Source organism: Rhododendron vialii, chromosome 1a, assembly GCF_030253575.1.
Source record: "Rhododendron vialii isolate Sample 1 chromosome 1a, ASM3025357v1".
Taxonomy (NCBI): Eukaryota; Viridiplantae; Streptophyta; class Magnoliopsida; order Ericales; family Ericaceae; genus Rhododendron; species Rhododendron vialii.
In genome coordinates, this window is record NC_080557.1 from 16,903,261 (window position 1) to 16,923,001 (window position 19,741).

The 19,741-nt window shown below is 37.7% G+C and overlaps 3 protein-coding genes across 3 annotated transcripts; 1 reads left to right on the forward strand and 2 right to left on the reverse strand.

Moving 5' to 3' along the window:
- Nucleotides 1-4,559: 4,559 nt before the first annotated feature.
- On the forward strand, nucleotides 4,560-10,262 carry LOC131310584 (uncharacterized protein At2g29880). The gene is made up of 3 exons (XM_058337726.1): nucleotides 4,560-4,802; nucleotides 8,830-9,185; nucleotides 9,327-10,262. Exons 2-3 carry the CDS (start codon nucleotides 8,832-8,834, stop codon nucleotides 9,906-9,908), a joined length of 936 nt encoding a protein of 311 aa, XP_058193709.1. The 5' UTR covers nucleotides 4,560-4,802; nucleotides 8,830-8,831; the 3' UTR covers nucleotides 9,909-10,262.
- Nucleotides 9,465-14,340, reverse strand: LOC131310513 (pentatricopeptide repeat-containing protein At1g11290, chloroplastic). Its single transcript, XM_058337609.1, has one exon. The coding sequence runs from the start codon at nucleotides 13,888-13,890 to the stop codon at nucleotides 11,398-11,400; it is 2,493 nt and encodes an 830-aa protein (XP_058193592.1). The 5' UTR covers nucleotides 13,891-14,340; the 3' UTR covers nucleotides 9,465-11,397.
- A 240-nt stretch (nucleotides 14,341-14,580) lies between these two features.
- On the reverse strand, nucleotides 14,581-19,251 carry LOC131328887 (protein INVOLVED IN DE NOVO 2-like). The gene is made up of 7 exons (XM_058361852.1): nucleotides 19,150-19,251; nucleotides 18,991-19,107; nucleotides 18,456-18,914; nucleotides 17,491-17,549; nucleotides 17,099-17,300; nucleotides 15,777-15,837; nucleotides 14,581-15,242 (listed from the first exon to the last, which is right to left on the reverse strand). The coding sequence occupies exons 1-7, from the start codon at nucleotides 19,249-19,251 to the stop codon at nucleotides 14,884-14,886; spliced, it is 1,359 nt and encodes a 452-aa protein (XP_058217835.1). The 3' UTR covers nucleotides 14,581-14,883.
- Between the last annotated feature and the right edge of the window lie 490 nt (nucleotides 19,252-19,741).

Consider the following 19,741-nt stretch of genomic DNA (forward strand, 5'->3'; position numbering starts at 1 on the left):
TGGGTGTTACAAAACCCGACAGATCGGAAAAAATCGAAAAAACCAACCGATCGGTTTGGTTTTCGATCGGGGTGGTGGCAGAATTTTGCCAGACCAGACCAAACCGAACCAAACCAAAATTGGTTTGGTCTTGATTTCCTTGATTTTTTGCCAGACCGAACCAAACCGAACCGATCGACTATATATTTTATTTTTTTAATATATTTTTACATTAAAAATATATAAAAATATAAATATATTTTACATATATATATATACACACACACTTTAAATTAAATGGAAATTTAATATTTCGTGCGGACTGAAATCCCCAACCGGACCGATCCCACCCCGAACCGAACCGAACTCAACTTCAGTTGGGATTGGTCTTGAAAATATTTGGACCGAACCGAATCGGTCTTCGAAAATTTCATCCCGAACCGAACCGAAATCACCCATACCTAACAGTATTCAACCTTGAGTATATACATATCTCATAAATATTCACGTATAACCTTGAATATGTACTAGTAATTTTTACATGTACATAATCAAAATTATCAATTGTACATGTAAAAGCTTTTAAAAGTACTACTCCCTTCATCCCTTATTTATAGTCCGGTATTTCATTTTGGGCTGTCCCTTAATAAGTGTCCATTTTGTAAAGTTAGTGGGTAAAAGTTGGTGAATTGTCTATTTTGTCCCTAAAAGTATATTCTATTTTCAAAAGTAAGTGAGTAAAAGTGTAATGATGATGGGTAAGTAGGGAAAGTGAAGGAAAAAGTTGATGTGAAAAGTGTAATGATGATGTCTTTTTAATAATTTGGAATTACGAAGCAGGACACTTAAAAATGGACAGAGGGAGTATATACTTTCAATATTAATACAGTATAGTTTTATAATTCTACATCCATAAATTTATTTCAGCACAAAATAAAATTTGCATTTGCATTTGTATACTTGTATGACAGTGTGAGAGCATAAGTATATTCTCCCTCCGTCCCATTTTAAATGTCCTGCACAAAAATTCCTGCATTTTAAAACCCCAAAAATATATTTCTATATATTATTGCTTTTATTTTTTAACACCAAATTAAAGCACTCTTTTTGGGGTTTGAATATGCATGAATTTCCACAGACATTTAAAATGAAAGGGAGGGAGTAATATTTGTGATTCGTTAAGGTTCGTGAGCAAGTTTGAATTTGAGTCAACTTAGACAAGCTCGGCTCGAGCTCAGTTCGTCAAACTTTCATTGAGTTTTCGGCTCGAGTTTATTTAAAAATTTAACGAACGAACCTGAACATTCTAAAGCTCAACTTGATTCAGCTCTTTCGCAACCCTATACCCAACCACAAAAAAGCAAACCATACGGAGGAAAAATTGAGAAGAGGGGGAATAAAAAAATCTTCTCTATCCAACATAAACTAGATCAGGAGATCCAGTAGATAGTGGATAAGATAGCTTTGGGTAGCATCGATGTTATCGAGAGGGGTAGGCCTAAATTGACATTAGATGTTGTTGTGCGCAAACATATGAGTATAATGGGTTTGTGTTAACAAGTGGCCCTCGACAAAGCTCAATGGAGGAAAATGATTCATATAGCCAACCACAAGCGATTGGGACATAAGGCTCGGTTTGGTTTAATTATCCAACATAAACTAGATCATCTATTTCTGGAAAATGAGTTTCGTTTGTTTAAATATAGTATCAGAGCATTCTCATTGTAATAAGCAAATGAGTGCAGATAAGCAAATTTAACAACAATACTTAAAAAAATATCTTACATTGTAACAAATAAAGTTATAAGTCTTTTAGTAAATAACCAAATTCCACCCATTCTATAACCAAATTTAATCACTTTTACTAATAACCAAAATTCAATAACCAAACTCAAAACTCAATAGCTCAAAAACACCTCACATTGGAATCGTTTCATCGAGACAAATAATTTGGAGTGGTTGGATGCATGATTGGATAAATGTGCATTGTGTATTGTGGGATTTTTATTTTTATTTTTGTTAAGGTTGCAAAAAATAACTAATGTGAAGGTAGAGGTTGTTAAATTTGACTACGAACTAAATGAATAATCAAATGCTGATGTGACACATTTTAGTTATTGATTTTGATTATTACCATTGCGGATACTCTCACGAAGCGGGAGCGAGCACTGAAGGGGGGATTGAATAAAATAGGAGGTCCCACTGTTCTCCATATCACAAGATGTAAAAGGTAAGGGTCTGTTTGAAACTCAGAGAAAAAAGTGATAACGATGAGAAAATGGTTGGAGGAAAAAATTAACGGGAAAGTTAAGTACTTTTTTTTTGGTACTTCGGAATGTAAGTAAAAGAGGAATAAACTTTACTTTTTTACTTTTTCTATTCGTAAAAGTGAGGCATAAAACTAATAAACGCGAAATAAATTCAGATAAAGACAAAACTTAAAGAAGTCCTAAAAATTCCTATTGGAACAAGGTATTAAAAAAAAACTCTCGTTTCAAAAGAAAAATGAAAACAAAATACCAAAAAGATTGTTAAAATCAGGTGCGACAGTCCCATCAAGAAAAAGGCAAATTTTAAAAGTAAAAAGAGGATTGATAAGGAACATAAAAGGAATTCATGAAAGTATTCAGATTCATACACATTAGTGTAAATCTAGACCATTCATATTTTTTTTCATAGACGGTTATTATAGCGTAAGTGACACTATGATGGACTCCACATTATGATTTGCATAAAATTTGTACATATATACTACTCCCTCCGTTCCCTTATTATAGTTCAATATTTCATTTTGAGTTGTCCCTTAATAAGTGTCCATTTGATAAAGTTAGTGGGTAAAAGTTGGTACATTATCTATTTTGTCCCTAAAAGTATATTTCATTTTGAAAAGTTAGTGAGTAAAAAGTGTAATGATGATGGGTAAGTAGGAAAAGTGAAGGAAAAAGTTGATGTGAAAGATATAATGATGATGTTTTTTTAATAAGTTGGAGTTACGAAGTATGACATTTAAAAAGGGAGGGAGGGAGTAGTTTGTGTGGCCAGACTTTTTGAAAAAAGGGGAAAAAAATGTAAACCTTTTGGCACAGGCTTTTTGACACATATCATACACGTATATTTTTGTATGGCCCATCTCAGATCTCACAATAGTAATGCTACACACAGTGAACATGCATAAATTTTGTGCACAGATTTATTATGAGGCTCGTTACAGGTTTCACACAAATGATCCGAGCTATTCATTAAATGTCAAATATTTTTTCAAGGGCTCTCACGAAAAAAAAGGCCAATTCGATACTTATAGATGCTCGATTTAATCATCTAACTTTTTATTCAGATTTCAGAATAATAAAAAGTTAGATGATTGAATCGACGATCTATAGGTATCATATTGAGCTGATTTTTTGTGGAAGCCTTTGAAATTTTTTTTTCCATTTAATGAACGATTCGGATCAGTTGTGTGGAATTCATAGTGGGCCCCACACAAGAATCTGTTTGCAATCTATGTGAGAAACGTCTGTGTGAACAAACATACTTATCCCACAAAGATAATCCAAATCAGTCATCTTGCTTAAATAATTTTTTGACGCGTCTTGTAAGAAATTAGCTCCAACAGATATTAATAAGGGTTTTGTCATAAATTATAGGACGAATCATTTTGTTTCACCATATGATTTCTGAAAACATCCTTACCGATATTCTGTGCGAGCTAATTTATTACAAGAACCATCCAACAAATATTTTTAAAAAAAATCCGATTCAGATCATATTTGTGAGACCTAAGAGCATCCACAATGTAATAATCAAAATTGGATAACCAAAAGTTACCACATCATCTTTTGATTATTAATTTAGAGATTATCAAAGTTAGCGATGTCAAGTCCCACATTATTTACTTTTTGCCCATAATCAAAATGAGTTGACAAAAATTTAAATCTAACGGTCAGTTTTTTTCTTCTCAATCTAATGATTTACATTAAATGACATTCTAGTAAAATAAGTGAAAGTGGGGAGCATTTGTTAAGATTCATAGAGTGATCAATATAGTTAAACAAAAGCATAACCACTTGCCAAAGTGAAGAGTGAGTTTCACCTATCAATAAAGAATTTGCTTTATGGAGAGTGAATTTTACTCTCCTATGATGGATGTACTTAATTGAGAAAATATGGAGTCTCATAAATTTAGTTATTTGCAAAAGGTTGCTAATTTTGATTATCCAAATGTCAAAATTTGATGAGTTGCTAAGAGATTACAAATTATTATTTTTTTTGGAAATCAGAGGTCGCTAAATTTAGTTATTACAATGTGAGTATTTTTTTTAGCACACATTACTAACTTTAACAACTTTTTGATTTTGATTATTACATTGTGATGCTCTAAGATAGGCCCCACAATGATGTATATGCATGATACGTTTTGTGTGTGTGTGTAAAAAAGTCTGTGCAAGTAAAACAACTTCAATAGGCAGGAATGGTTCTCATATAGAGAATTTTGCACATATCTTGCACATACTGTATATTTTTGTGGGTCTATATCGGAATTTTATAAATTGATCCAGACCGCTGTCTTTTTTAAAAAAAATATTTGTTGGAGGGTTACACTTGTACAGTTTGTTTGTAATCTGTATCGTCTTCTTCCTCGACCGAGAACGACCACCGCGTAAAGAAAACGATAGAAACGCTTGGAGAGAACACACCAGCGACGAGCACAATACGTCGTCGGTTTCATCGACCGCCGATAATGATTTTACGGTAACCCTTTACTGGAACACCTTCCGTCCATCGCCTGTCGGAGATCGTCGCTGCCGGCGTCGTCGTTTCCAGAGGTAGGTGAAACTCTTTTGAGATTTAAAATTTTTTTTTTGTTTTTTATTTAATAAAACCAGTACCTTAAAACTCAGTCCGGTACAGGCTTGGTACCGGATGGAACCCATTGTACCATTTTTTCTTTGTTTGTTTTAGGAGGTAATTCCAAAAGACCATCTCCAGTCCTTCCCCATTTTAAGACCCACTCAAATTTTGGGTAAAATCATGATTAATCATCAAAACCCCATCTCCAATGCTTACCCAAATGTGTACCCATTTTGGGGTTTTACCCATTTGCGTCCCCAAATGAGTGACAACCCAGATATTAACCCAAAATTCCAATGGCTATTTTTTGGTCGATTCTTGTGGGTTCAGGTGGTGGATAGTGAGTTCTGGTGCTGGTAGTCGGTGGTTTCAGGTGGCTTCGGCGGTGCATCTGATCAATGGAGGTGGTGGTTAGGGTTTCGAATGGGGTGTGTTGGTCCTGTTGGATGAGATTATAGGTTCAGCCAAGGAGAGAGAGAGAGAGAGAGAGAGAGAGAGAGAGAGAGAGAGAGAGTTGTCTCTCTCTTTTATTTTTCTTAATGCCATTGGGTATATTAAAAGTAGTAATAAATTTGGGTAAACATTGTGTTTTGGCATTAGATGCTCCTACCCAAATTGAGTTTTTGCTCAAAATTTAACTCAAATATGTACTAATCCTTTTGTACTAAAAAATTGAAAATTTCTCTCTCTTTTAATTTAGGTCTTCATAATCTGTTCTATAATCTTTTAGTACATATTTTCATGTTTTAAGCTTTTGAATATGTAACTTTTTAAGTGCTAAATCCAAAATGGTATCATACGGGAAAGTGGAAATTCCACCAATACGGGTACGTACTGTACTAATAAGAAAAACGGTAACCATTACCGGTACGGTATGTAGAACCTTGCAGTACATCTTTTTTTCTTCAGTTTTTTTGCTTATTTTTTTTTTGATCAGCAAAGAATTTTTTTTGCTTGATTTGCTTTGATTTTTTGGTACTCAGAAGACTGAAGAGCAGTTTATTTGTACATGAGTGGTAGGCATGCACGTAAGTTTGGCTATGTCGGGTGACAGAAAGCTTTGTTGAATGAATTTATTTGAGCAGAAACACCTCCAAAGCAGATAAAGCTACATGAAGAAAGTCCAGTCCCCAAACCAAAACCAAAACCAAGAGCACCTAGCACGCATATGCTACTTTACCTAATTCACTGCCTCTTCCTATCTAATTTTTCCTCTCAAACAAATCCTCCTTTCTCCCCTACACCAAGGTTTATGCAAGTATATATCTATGTACTTTATTTTCTGGTTAAATACCATCCTTATCTGTAGGTGGATAATCTCTATTCGTGTGTATGCATAGACGTATGTATGATATGTGGGTATGTGTAAATCTCAAATGTCTTTCACATAATCACAGTGCACATTTTGTTTATGGGCTTTGGCGTTGTCTCGTAAACTCATCAATAGTACCTTAGAGGTTTCCTATTAATTTCCATTATTGAATGTGACGGTTCTCCTAATCATGTTTGCCAGACTTGAATGGAGTTGCTATTTTTTCTTTTGATAGCTAAAAGAATAGTTTCGAGTGAACTTCTTTAAGAATAGCTATTACTATTTATCACTATTTCTTTCAAATAGACATGCATGTGCTATTTGTTTTGAAAAAGTGTCTAGCTTTGAAACAATTATAAAATTCTAGGACACATTGAGGGTATGAGTGCAACATTTAGTTGTAAGTCGGAGAACTGTCAATAACGGATATTTTTTCAACATCTATATGTGTAATTCTGTAACTCCATGGTGAGCCTTTTTTGTCTCCATAACAGCAACACGAGCTTTTCTATAACTCCCTTTTTTATATAGTGAATAAGCTTTCTCTAACTTCCTTCCCTCTCTTTTCCATGGGTGGCTATGCCAAACCAATTACTATTCATCTTGACTCTTCAGCCTTCGACTCTTTACTTTCTTCCTCTTTTGCCTCTGATGTGGTCTTAGACCAATTATACATGTATCAAGTAAGATATATATGTATGCACACATACGGCTAAGCAAGTCTACTACCAGGTCTATTAGTTCGGATAATCCAAAGAAACATCTTCAAGAGACATGTCTTTAATATCACACATTAATGATTAATATGTTTGCTTAATGACACTTCCTTCCCTTAAAGAATGACACCTGGACCCTCATTACAAATCTAAAATATCACTTTCACCCCAAACAGTGCCATTCTAAACATTTAATCCTACTTTGGTTGTTCAGTTTTATTTTATTTTATTCTTTTTTCCTGTTAAAGACTAGACATTCATGACTCCGTCGTCCATGGGGTTATATTTTCTTGCATCACAACTACTGCCCTCTTTATATGGCGGAGACTTTATACTTCCTTCGAGACCTCTCTCTCTCTCTCTCTCTCTCTCTCTCTCTCTCTCTCTCTCTCTCTCTCTCATTTCATTTCTCATGACCCAACCCTAGCCTTTAACGATTGGATGTCATGAATTGTTAGAATACAAGGCTAGCAAGCATGGCAATGTAATTGTTATTATTGAGCTATTAAATTTATGGCAGAAGCCTAATTGGTAACTAATAAACCGTAGCAGGGTGTGGTCGTTTATCCAAGTCCTTGACAAATATAGGATACATTTTTTCTAGTATTCTACCATTAGTTCACATTTTCTCTTGCTTTGTATGCCTATTTTTTGTTTCTTGAACATTTATATGCCTAGGTGGTTCTATCCTAGTTGGGAGGGATCTCCTTTCTCAATGGGAGGGGTTCCTTGGAGAGTCTGACTTAGGAGCGTGGGAGCAAGGTTCTGAGGTGGATTTGCCACCCTGCAACTAAGATTATGATTTCAAGTCTTGTCCAATGATACAGAATGGTATCTTAAATAAATCACCAAGTATCTACCAAAAGGTATTAGTTCATTCACTCAAAATTGATTGTAAGTTACCGACAAAAGGCTCCTTGCAAGATACAGTCCAGAATGCACTTGGAATCCCTGCTATTCACTAACAAGCCTAGTGTATTAGGGTGTGGAAGGACTTCTGGAGTTCAAGGGAATGTAACCCAGGGTGACTTAAGTTCAAGGAAGTAACCTTTTCCAGAAGCAATACATGATACTTGATTTGCAAGACCACTGTCAGGCTGCAGTTACCTTGCATTACAGGCGTAACAGGCCTATTAGCAGTTGTCTACACTTTTGTGTGTTCCTTTGCCTCATCAGTTCAGAGTCTTTATTTGTTGTGCATTCCTTGATATGCATAGGGGATTTCTTTTGGAAGCATCCTGAACTAGTTACCCAAATTTCAATTATAAAGAGGCAATACATAGTTGTCTTGCGTGGTAGTTACTTCATAGCAAGAAGTATTGTTGTATACAAGTACGGTGAACTTAGATTAGATTTCGACATTTCAAATGGATACTTAGAATTTGAAAGCTCTAGGTACGCAATAACCTTTTTGATTTGTGTTTCCTTTTTCGTGCTCCCAATTTTAAGTTTTATTGACTCTGTGCTTTACTTGTTTGGACCATTTCTTGGTCCGACCAAGTAGTACTCTAATATTTGATTCCAAGGAGTGGTACTTGAATGAGAATGGTGTCTAATATTTGATTAAATTCACTCTCCCTATACACTGCTTTGGCACAGGTAGCAGTCTTTTTCCATGGTGCACTCGTCACGAATTTGAGCAAAACTGACTAGTACGCAAAAGAACTACTACTTGTGGATAAAACTTTGGATTTTTATTTGGAAATTCACTTGTTTTTCATCTCTAGATCATCCACAATATGTGGTCTTGTATAACATAGCTACTCTTTGCTGCTGTTGTGATCTATGCTTATTGCATATCTTGTTCGGATGTTCTTATAAACATTCATGAAATCGTATATTGCTGCCGTTACTAGTATAATGATGATGCGCTGCACTGCACCTTCTCAGATTATATATGTTTGTGGGAAAATAGATTGTTTTGTTGTTTTATATAGATGGTTGAGATAATGCTATGTTTGCAATGATTAATAGGAATGGACCCCAATGATTTTCAAGTTCAGAGAATGGAGAGGAAGCATAAAGGAAAGAACGTTGTATGGTCTTTTGCAATGGACAAGTGTCTAATTGAAGCCCTTGCTGTCCAGGCTAGAAACGGGAATAAAATTGACAAGTGCTTTAATGAAAATGCTTATTCAGCTGCTTGTGTAGCTGTCAACTCTCGTTTCAATTTGTCTTTAAATAACCAGAAAGTTGTTAATCGTTTAAAGACTATCAAAAAGAGGTACAAGGTAATGAGGGATGTGCTAAATCAAGATGGGTTCATCTGGAATCCAAATACAAAGATGATTGAGTGTGACAATGATGATATATGGAAGAGATACATATCAGTGAGTATATTATTTTTGCTTTCTCTCAAAATCTGTTTTTTATTTGTGTTATAGTTGTCTTCCATTGTTTTATTTGTTGAACTTGTCGTCTGAACATGCCCATTTTTGCACAATGTGTGATGGTTATTATACATCAAATAGGCACATCCCGGTGCAAGGGGATTCCGAGGAAGGCAGATTGAGATGTACGATGATTTGAAAGTTGTGTGTGGAAATTATCAGGCCCCTAGTCATTGGGTTAGGCTGACAGGGAACACGAATGGTAGCCGGCAAACTGAATTCAGGAATTACGAAGAAGATTCTGCTTCATTCCTTTCACCAAGTTCAGAAGAGTTGAGTGACACAGATGGAACTGAGACAGAGTCATCTACCCAACAGGCCGAGTATTCACAGATGCCAGGTGCCAGTCAAGAAGTTCCCTTGATCCCTCCTCGGAAACAAGTTCCAAAACGCCCTCGAGCCTCAGAGGCTCTTCAGGATGCAATGTTAGCTGTTGCATCAAGCATCCGACACTTGGCTGATGCATTTGAACAAAGTAAGAACACAATTGATGCCCCTCAACTTCTACAAGCTGTGATGGAAATTGACGGCTTGGAAGAGGCTAGGCAAATGTATGCTTTTGAGTACTTAAATGCTGACCCAATCAAAGCCAGAGCATTCATGACTTACAATGCCCGAATGAGGAAAATATATTTATTCCGGCAGTTCTGGTGGTGGAAGTGATTTTGCCATTGAATGAACACATGGGACATTCTGGTATACAGCAGTCGAATTACTGTTTCAGGCTCGTTTGGTGAAACTTTTAACTCATTATTCTTGTAGATTTAATTTAGTGGAAGTCGGGAGGTCATGTCTCCCATCTGATGTTTGTACAGATTCTGTTGGCAGAGTAAATCGACGATAATTGTATGATCTTTTTGCCTCTTCTAGAATGAAGATCCGATAGGAGGGATATGAAAATGTAGGTTTTTTCTTTCTCTCGGAAATGTTGACTTTGTCTACGTGGTAAGTACTCTACGTTTGGCATTTATTGATGAAGTGTCTAATTTTGCCCATGTTGGGTTCACCACTTCTGTCTAGTTATATAGACGTGAGATTATGAATCAACAGTTAAGAAGCTCGTGGCATTTAGCACCTTATGGAACACTACACGACTTTGGGTTGTATGTATTATTGTTTCCCATTTTTGGTTGTAGCAGGATTTTTGCGGAAATTGGGGCTGTGGAGTGGATGGTTGTGTGTAGGTGCGTTGGTATGTGTGAACCCTATTTTGTTCCTTGTTTTCCTGTTATGTGCTATCTGATGCTGTTAAGTGTTAACCAATTGAGTGGCCATTTCAGGTTGTTTTTGCTTGGAATCAGACATGCCATTCGCATTACCTTAAGCTTGAATCCATTTAGTTTTTAGGGTTCCAACTCGTCTTCTTTTATCTAACCATTCAGGATACTGATATCTGTTTTGGAGTTGTTGCATGTGAATGAATACATGGGACATCCTAGTATACAGCAGTCGAGTTACTGTTTCAGGCTTGTTTGGTGAAACTTATGAACTCATTATTCTTGTAGATTTTATTTTTTGGAAAGTCTAAGCAGTTGGACTTAATATTTTTGTTGGTCTTTTACGCAAAGGCTTGAGTTACAATTTTGCAGCATGGAAACTTCGTCTCTACTCTATATTTCACAATCATCTCACCATCAGCCCTTGGTTTCGATGGCGTTGGTGTTTTGGCTAAGGATTCAACACCTTCCTCTTAAGTATTTGCAGAACAATCTGATGTTTGATGATGTAACTCACAATGGAATTTTTTTTTCTGTTATATGGATTATTGAATATTTGATGTCCGTCATGTTCGACGGTCACTGCATGATGGGGAAAAGGATAGAAAAGAAAAAGAAGGGCATATGTAGTTAAAAGGAGATCAGAAAACAAGTCACAAGATTATGATCTCAGAGATTTAGTTGTGACCCGCGAGATAATGGTGGTTGTGAATGTAGTGTATGTTTAGCTGGATATAGTGTTTTCCAGGAGACCTTCTGCCTACACGTTAGGTTCAAGCCTTCAACTTTTGACAAATTCTGGGTTTGAGCTTGACATGTGATGGACATGTTCTCAAGTTCGATGGAGGCCGACATCTTGTGTCTGCATATGAGGTACAAATCGCTGACACTACAAAGGCAGCAACTCTCGGGAGTCTAGACTTGAAACTGTATATTCACCAATAATCCCCACACGAGCACGTTCCGCTCTTGAAATGGTGGAACCGGTGCATATCACGCACAACAATCTCCCGTCCCGTCACTAGTGATATATACTTCGTTGCGTTGTGGCAATCGCCACATACCCGAAGATTCTTCCTAATGTGAATAGTTGTGCCAGGGCTGGTATTCAGAAGTCCAAATGCAATAGCCAGCTTCTCACTGTGGCTACTGAGTAATTGCTCTTGAACATCCTCGTCCACACCTCGAATGGTATTATTATCAGGCACATAACCAGCAGCTTTGATCTCATCTATCAGCGTTTCAAGAAAAACATATATCTTTTTGGATTGGGGATGGCTTGTGCTTCCAGAGTAAAAAGTGTGAACCTCATTTCTTAAATCCACTAAACTACAGCCAGGGGTTTTCTGAAGTCCTTTCTTCTCCATGGAAGTTCTCACTTTAGCCATTTCGTCCCACATTGAAGCCCTGGTATATATATTAGCGAGCAATACATGATAACCACCTTCCTCAGGATCTAATTCAAACAGTTTGTCGGCTGCCTTCTTCCCTATGTCAACATTTTTATAAATATTGCAAGCACCCAACATAGCGCCATAAACATTTATCCCTGGCTCAATAGGCATATTTTGAATGAAGCCCCAAGCCTCGTTGAGCTGGCCGGCTCGACCAAGTAGGTCAACCATAGCCCCATAATGGTCCATCGAAGGCTCTAGGCCATAATCTTCCTTCATGGTGGCGAAATAGCCGCGTCCCTCTTCTACAAGACCAGAGTGGCTGCAACCGGAAATAATAGACAGAAAAGTTATACCATTAGGCTTTATATCCCCTTTTCTCATTTCACTGAACAGATCAACCGCAGCTCTTCCAAGCCCATGTGTACCATACCCATCTATCATCGCATTCCAGGTTGTTACATGGCGCTCATTCATCACGTCAAACAGCTTTCTTGCAGTATTAATAGCCCCGCATTTAGCATACATGTCCACAAGAGCAGTCATCACAAAAACATCATTGGAAAAACAAGTTCTTGTAACAAGTCCATGGATCCACTTTGCCTGTCGTAAAACAGATAACTCAGCAAGAGCTGGAATCACACTGACCATTGTAAACGAATCAGGTTTGATGTTTTGCTGGTGCAATTTGCAGAAATGATTTAAAGCCGCATTTACAAGGCCATTTTGTGTATAGCCTAGTAGCATGGCATTCCAGGAGACGAGGGTTTTACCTTGTAAGTTTACAAATATTTCAGCAGCAACATCGACACGTTTACACTTGCAATACATTGAAATGAGAGAGTTCATTACTGAAACATCAGACGAAAGTTCTAACTGACATAGTAATTTATGAACGAGTTCTCCTTTCACAATGTCACCCAAATCAGCACATGCACTCAAAGCTTTCATAATAGTGACGTTCGTAGGTTCTACCCGTTCATTCAACATCTGTTGGAAAAGTTCCAATGCTTCTTTAGAATCGCCATTTTGAGTATAACCATCAATCATGGAATTCCAAGAGACCACATTCCTGTACTGCATATTGTCAAAAATATATCGAGCAGTCCCCACGCACCCGCATTTCGAATACACATCGACCAAAGCAGTCGATACGTTCACAAGCGATTCAAATCCGGCTTTTACAACATAACCATGAATGGATTTCCCAATCCAAAGGGACCCAATGTCTGCACACGCAGGCAAGACGGAGACAATAGTGACCAGATCGGGCCTACGGCTAAATTCCTCCTCCTCTCGCTGCATCCGTACAAACAATTCCAATGCCCTCTTCGGAACCCGGTTCTGAGAGTACCCAGCAATAATAGTATTCCAACATACCCGATCCCTTTCAGGCATTCTGTCAAACATCTTACGCGCTTCATCGACAAGTCTACATTTGGCGTACAAATTCACAACCCCATTCATGGAAATCAAATTCGATGCGTACCCATTAACAACGACCTGAGCATGAATCTGTTTTCCAGTCCTAAGGTCGGAATTATCCGCACAGGCTTTTAACAAGTAAGTGAAATTGTACACAACGGCATGAACCCCATCCGTGTTCATTCTAATAAAGAAGGACAAAGCGTTATCCAGAGAAGAGGACGACGATGAATTGAGGGCATACCCTTTGAGCATGGTGTGGTAAAGAACGTCGACTCTGTCCTGGATGGGGACGAGGTGGTCAAAAACCCGGGCGGCTTCGGGCAGGCTACCGAATTTGGAGAAGAGGCTGAGGAGCTTGGTGTGGAAGAGGTGGCGGCGGTGGAGGTTGGATTTGATGACGAGGGGGAGGATTTGGTGGAGTTCGTTTAGGGAAGTGCAGAGTTCGAGGAGGATGGCGGTAGGGTGGCTGTATATGTGGGTGGGGATGTGGGTGGTGCTTCTTTGACGTGGTGGTGGTGGTTGTGTTGAGGGTTTGAAGGAAGATGGTGGGGTGGTGGCGGTGGTGGTAGACAGTGGGGTGAAGGAGGGCAGTAGTTGCCGAGTCATTTAAAGATAAAAAGCTTCAACTTAGAAGGCAGTTTGAAGAAAAGGATTTCTGTTTGGGTGAGCACCCCGACCCTGTACTCAAGGATTTATACGGTTATGGTTAGGTAGTGGTAAAAGCGCAATTTCATTTCCTTGTACTAAAGCGTAGCAGGCTCCAAGCGTCACTGTCCCAAAGCGCCACGGTTCGACTCGCGTGGGCTACTTCCAATCATAAATTGATACAGTTTATGAATTGAGAGAGAGAGAGAGAGAGAGAGAGAGAGGTCGTTTTAGTTTTTGTATGTTTGCTTCGTTCATCCCATGGAGAGGGAGGGACCTTGTCATAGATGCCACACACTGGCCATGATCAGTGGAGATATTGTTCAAGAATAATATCTGTGAACAATTTAGCATAGTTTCATTTTGCGTGATCTACCCCAGCCACAACAATTTAGCATTGTTTTGGATTACTCCGGAACATACTGTAAATAAGAATCACAATTGGGGCCTCAATAACCTGAAGAAAAAAAAATCAGAGTAACAAATCACACCCTGAATTGAAACAATCACAGAGAATGATGGTGAATGCGATGGAAGTCCCGAAATAAGACGGAGATTATGAAGAGGAGGATCGGAGACTTTCCCACAAAATTACTTGAGAGCACATCTAAGGACACTTGATATGGGTAGGAAAGAGAAGCATCAGAAGTGTCAGATAAAAAAGTAGTTGCATTGTAGGTTATACTCATTCTATCTGTCAAGTGATCTTATAGTTTCAAAATATGACATTCTGAAATAAAAAAAACTGTCATGAAAACATGTTGTATGACCATCTAAATATCTTTCGAAAAGAAAAGAAAAAACTCAACCTCTCTCTAATATAATTTGTTGCAACTTTTCAAAATGCTAGTGCTCGCTCATAGAGCGGATTGGTAAGCCTATATCCCTCCATTGAAAAAGAAGCTACAATGTTCTCTATGTCAAAGAAAAGAGAAACTCAACCTCTCAAAACCTTCAGTAGCTTCTCTTCCCCTTTTTCGCTCTCCACTGCTTGACTATATAATCTACTGCTTCGCGTAGTGTTGCTTTCCTCCCTTCCTTGTAATTCCAAACTTCTGGTGTTACGTACCTACCACTGGGATTGTACTCATTTGTCTCCATCAAAGCAATTGTCACAGCAGAGTACACTTCATCACCAAGCTCATTCTTTAGATTTTTCAGCTTTTCGTCATCTTCATCAATAATTTCCTGCAGCCACATTCCAACAAACCATCTTAAGGTGAATGACAAGGTCAAAGGGAAAAATAGGAGAACAGAAATATAATGACGAACTAGAAAGAACGCCCCACAAATAGTAACTGGTAGAGGGAAGGCTATTCATACCACTTTCTAATATAGTACCACACTTCAGTATTAAAAACTGCAGAGACATGCAAAGAGTTCCTATTTTGTGTATTTCCCAGAGACGTAATAAATAAAGTTCCTCGTTTCTAACACATAGCCCACGCGCAGGACATTTTCCCTCGTTTGTTAAACGTGCAGTACTTCATAAAAAAAGAGAGAGAATTCCCATACAAGGAGGACTTGCCACCTAAATCCTAAATTAGAATGCCATGTAAAGTTTCCATCAAGTGTAGGCAGTAGGACAAAATTGTCAAGCAAAGATGTCATTGTACGAAAGTACATGGCACTGTCCCAAGGGCTGACAGCCTGAAACAGAAAGAAAATCTAAAATGGTCTACTGAATGAAAATGCAATACCTCTTCCTTGTCACTTCCTCTGATGATCTAAAAGGGATGCCAGCTAGGATCCCTCATGTAAGCATCCCATAGCCGAACATTGCTCCATAGCTTTACTATCAGCTTCTTTTCCATACTTCCTCTTGGCTGCAATATGGAATGGCTTACTGTCAAGGTCGCCCATCCTCTTGATGCCAATAGTAGCCTGGGATGACTTCCCCGTCAAGCCCTATAAGGCAAGAAAAATATGTTTCTTACCAATCCATATTAAAATTACCTCATCATCAGAACAAGATTTAAATTGAAGAATAACAGAAATTATAGAAGTACTAAAAAATGACTTCCTATTGGCCAGAAAAATAAAAGGTTTGTCAAAGAGAATACTTCTACAGTATAAGTTTGTCATTTCATTGTGTAGGCTACCAATGGAACTATAGCATATCTATTGGAGGAAGAAGATTCACAAGGATCATAACCACTAAGATATTTGTGTTACTTCCATCTGGAGAAACCATCTCATTAATCATCTTTACAAATTGTGGAGCGATAAGAGGATTAGACACTACTATAGCTTGGCAGCACGGTTATGAAGATGGCCTCACAAGGTCCACCTTTTTGAATACTTCAATTCTCTAGAACTTACCGTCGAAAGCAGCCAATTTGCTTTTTAATAACTTGGCTTGTTAAAAATACCTGAGAAGAAATAACATAGACGGTACTTTCTTACAACTCTTCAATCAAATGAGAATGTAGTCATCCAAGTCATACCCAAAACACAAGCACTTTGGGGGAAGACCAGTAAGGAATTGCAGTCCAAATTAGAAACCCACCTTATTCAGATCAAACTTTAATCAGCCCCTAATTCTCAAGTACAATACAGTAACTGCCCTGCATGTGGATCATCAGTTGTTTTCAACATCTTTTCTGGATACATATTTTAGAATGGGGAAACTTAATGCATTGCCTATGCTGGCACATTATTTCATTATTACATAATACGAAGACATTTACCAGGTATAACTATATACCAAAACCTACAGGTACATAATAATGTAGAGCTGCAATAGCTGGGCAAATTGTAATCAACTTTCCCACAAGTAATGTTGTACAAACCAAAAAGTTATACAGGAGGTGTAATTGAGAATGCAAGTAATTCTCAGCTTTCATGTTGCATTTTTAACTTCCCTAAAATCAGGTATGCAAACAATCAGAGTCATCCCTGCCTGTTTTCCTGTTCTATTTATAGAATTCCCAAGTGACAATGCTCATCCCTTCAAAGTAGGATACACAATGAATTACTTTACTTCTATGTTATTGATGTAAAATAGATCAGCAAAACAGTGCATGATCAATGCACAAAGAGTTAAGCATCAAACCTACTTCACAAAGGGTTTCCCACTTATCTTATCACATATTAGTCCATATAAGAACCACGAACATTGAATAAGAATACTACTCAAATTAATTAACTCCTTGAGAGCTTGTTAAACCTCCTCATTGCTTTTGCTTTCCTTTATAATGAGAGCTTGACTCAGGGATTCTAGATCTTCGAGGTCTTGCTCCTTTTCTGCTAAATCTTGTTGAAGTGCATCCCTCTTCTTCTTCAGTTCCAAATCTCCGTCCTCACCCATGTGTCGAATAACTTGTTTTCTTCTGTAGATCCAAATTCTTGCATGAAGGTTTTCTTTTTCTCTGTCATGAAAAAGTTGTAGAATCATTACTCATACAATTCAGGCAGATAATTGTCACTTCAATGATCTAAGTTAAAACAGAAAGTAGGATTTACTTGTTGATCTTCTGCCAGCCTTGGAAGGTTTTCATCTGCTATCTTTTGCTCCAAGGTAGCTCTCTCATTCTGAAAAGAAAACGAATTTGTTATAACTGCTGGTGAGTCCGTGGGCAGATGTTGACAAACAGCAAATATGGCTCATTTTCAACTGACTGCAGCACACCAGCAAGTATAAAACAAAAGCCGTAGCACATTCATGATAAAGTTGTATGCAATTTCTAGGTAAAAAAAAGAAGGGTACATCAAAATTTTGAGTTTTGACACCAATGAGTAGTTCATCATTTTGACAAGGCCAACAAAAATTTATTTCTGTTACGAAATTTGAAGAGCTGCACACCTACAAAAAGAGGAAGGGACTGTTATTCTTTTTCGTGATATTGCATTTGGAATTGGCACAAACTACAATAATTTTCTTTATCTAAACAACCTTAACAAGCTAGTTGAATATCAAGCATTTTCAAGATTTGCAAAAAGCACCTAAGAATATACTCGAGAGTCTGTTTTAACCAGAGATTGGGCATTGCCACTGTTCCATCCTATTCTAGAGAGAACCGTTTACAAGAAGGAAAATTTAAGTACCATTTTCTTCTGAGTCGAGCTTCCTCCTCTCATCTTCATTTCAGGCCTCCCGTTTCTCCAATTCTTTCTCACTCTGCACAAGCTCTTTGCTCTGCAATTCGATTTGCTTATTAATCTGTTCATGGTCCTCCAAAATCTTTTCAAGTTGAGACTTAGCGAGCAGTTGGTTGATCACAGCTTCCCACTGCACTCATTCTGCTGCATCTTTGTGATCTCTATCAATCATCAAATGGGGACAAAAAGAAGACAAACATCTACTGTCAACATGAATTAAAAATCTAATGGAATGATAATCGAACAACTAATGAACTGTATCATATTAGCACCAAGGTAATACCGTAGTGGACTGTGCTAGCTAATAATCGAGGCAAATTACCTTCATTGTAAGCTTTGTGCATTTTATCTTTCTGACTCATCCACTCGCTCAGTGAGTCAGTGACATTAAAGTTTCATTGTATTTACACTCAATTTTCTTAAACCTCATATTTTTTTACCTCGATCACATTAGTCAGATTTGTCGCAAGCTTTGTATTTTTCCGCTTATACTCTGCTTCAATTTCAACAATACTTTTGATGTCTCCAGTCTTTCGACGATGATCACCAACAATATTGCCAGAGTGGTCGTCGCGAGCAACCCCATCCATATCGCTCATCTCCAATGTGCTTCGCTGCAAAGTAATCCCTCTGCCCTTTTGGTTTGATTCGAAAGTCTTCTCAAACATCATTGCATTGTAAAATCCAGGCCAGTCTCTATTGAACTCCACCACTGCAAATCCGGAATGACCCTTGTAGTTCCACAAGGGATTAACCCTTACTGGATTGAAATCCTGTGCAGCCAACTTATCCCTAAGATTTGACCCGCTTTTCCCAATGTAACACCCATCCTTTTTCTCAACAGGGATGTTTGCTACTATCCCTACCCACGGCCAAACAAACAACTAAGTACTATTGTTTCCCACAGGAGCCTCAATAGACAATAGCCTCTGTTGTGGATTTGGACATTGACCCATTTGCCTTAAACTGCTCTTCCAATAAAACAAAACAACAGTCTAACAACTCAAACTCAAAAGTAGCCACTAAAAGCGATAAAGCATTAGAACAAATCGCCAGCCGAATCGGATAATTGCTGCCCTGTATTCATTTTTCAATAGAGCCAGAGAGTCACCGACTCACCGCCGCTGACTGCCAAAGCCGCGGATTGCCAATCGGAGTCGTCGGGCTGACTCGAGTGAGAGTGATGGAAGGGGCTCCAGCTGCGATGCCCCAAAGTGGCATTTCCCCAAGTGTTACCAGATTAAAATAAAAACATCACAACTATTCAAGGACAAGTAAGAAAAACTTGTCCAGCAGGCGAAAACTTCGGCTGAAAACTCAAAATTGTACTGTCTGTTTATTTTTATTTTTTTATCTGAACTCAAAAGTGTACTTGAAAACCCAAACTCCTTTTTACAAAATCATCTCCGCCCTTGTGCTCTCTCTTGCGGAGAAAGGCCTAAAAATTATGGTGAAAAAATTAAGTTTCTTTAGATTATTTATGATGAAAAAATTAACTTTTTGTAGACTATTTATATATTAAAAAATATGATGAAAAAAATTATAATCTTTTAAGATAAAATGATAAAAAAATAAGATCTTCACACAAGTTTAAACATACTGAAAATGGGAGCACTTAAATTTTAATCATATTTTTTAGTACATAAACAGTCTAAAAAAATTAAGTGCTCTAATTTTCAATCTGTTTGATCCGGTACGAAAATTTTATTTT

Excerpts from the sequence above, each read along its gene's own strand:
- LOC131310584 (XM_058337726.1), top strand. The coding sequence starts at position 8,832 with ATGGACCCCAATGATTTTCAAGTTCAGAGAATGGAGAGGAAGCATAAA. Across the intron at positions 9,186-9,326 it reads TATGGAAGAGATACATATCA|GCACATCCCGGTGCAAGGGG; the intron begins GTGAGTATATTA and ends TACATCAAATAG.
- LOC131310513 (XM_058337609.1), bottom strand. The coding sequence starts at position 13,890 with ATGACTCGGCAACTACTGCCCTCCTTCACCCCACTGTCTACCACCACC.
- LOC131328887 (XM_058361852.1), bottom strand. The coding sequence starts at position 19,251 with ATGCCACTTTGGGGCATCGCAGCTGGAGCCCCTTCCATCACTCTCACT. Across the intron at positions 19,108-19,149 it reads GGCTTTGGCAGTCAGCGGCG|GGCAGCAATTATCCGATTCG; the intron begins GTGAGTCGGTGA and ends AAATGAATACAG. Across the intron at positions 17,301-17,490 it reads TGCCCACGGACTCACCAGCA|AGAAAAAGAAAACCTTCATG; the intron begins GTTATAACAAAT and ends TTTTCATGACAG.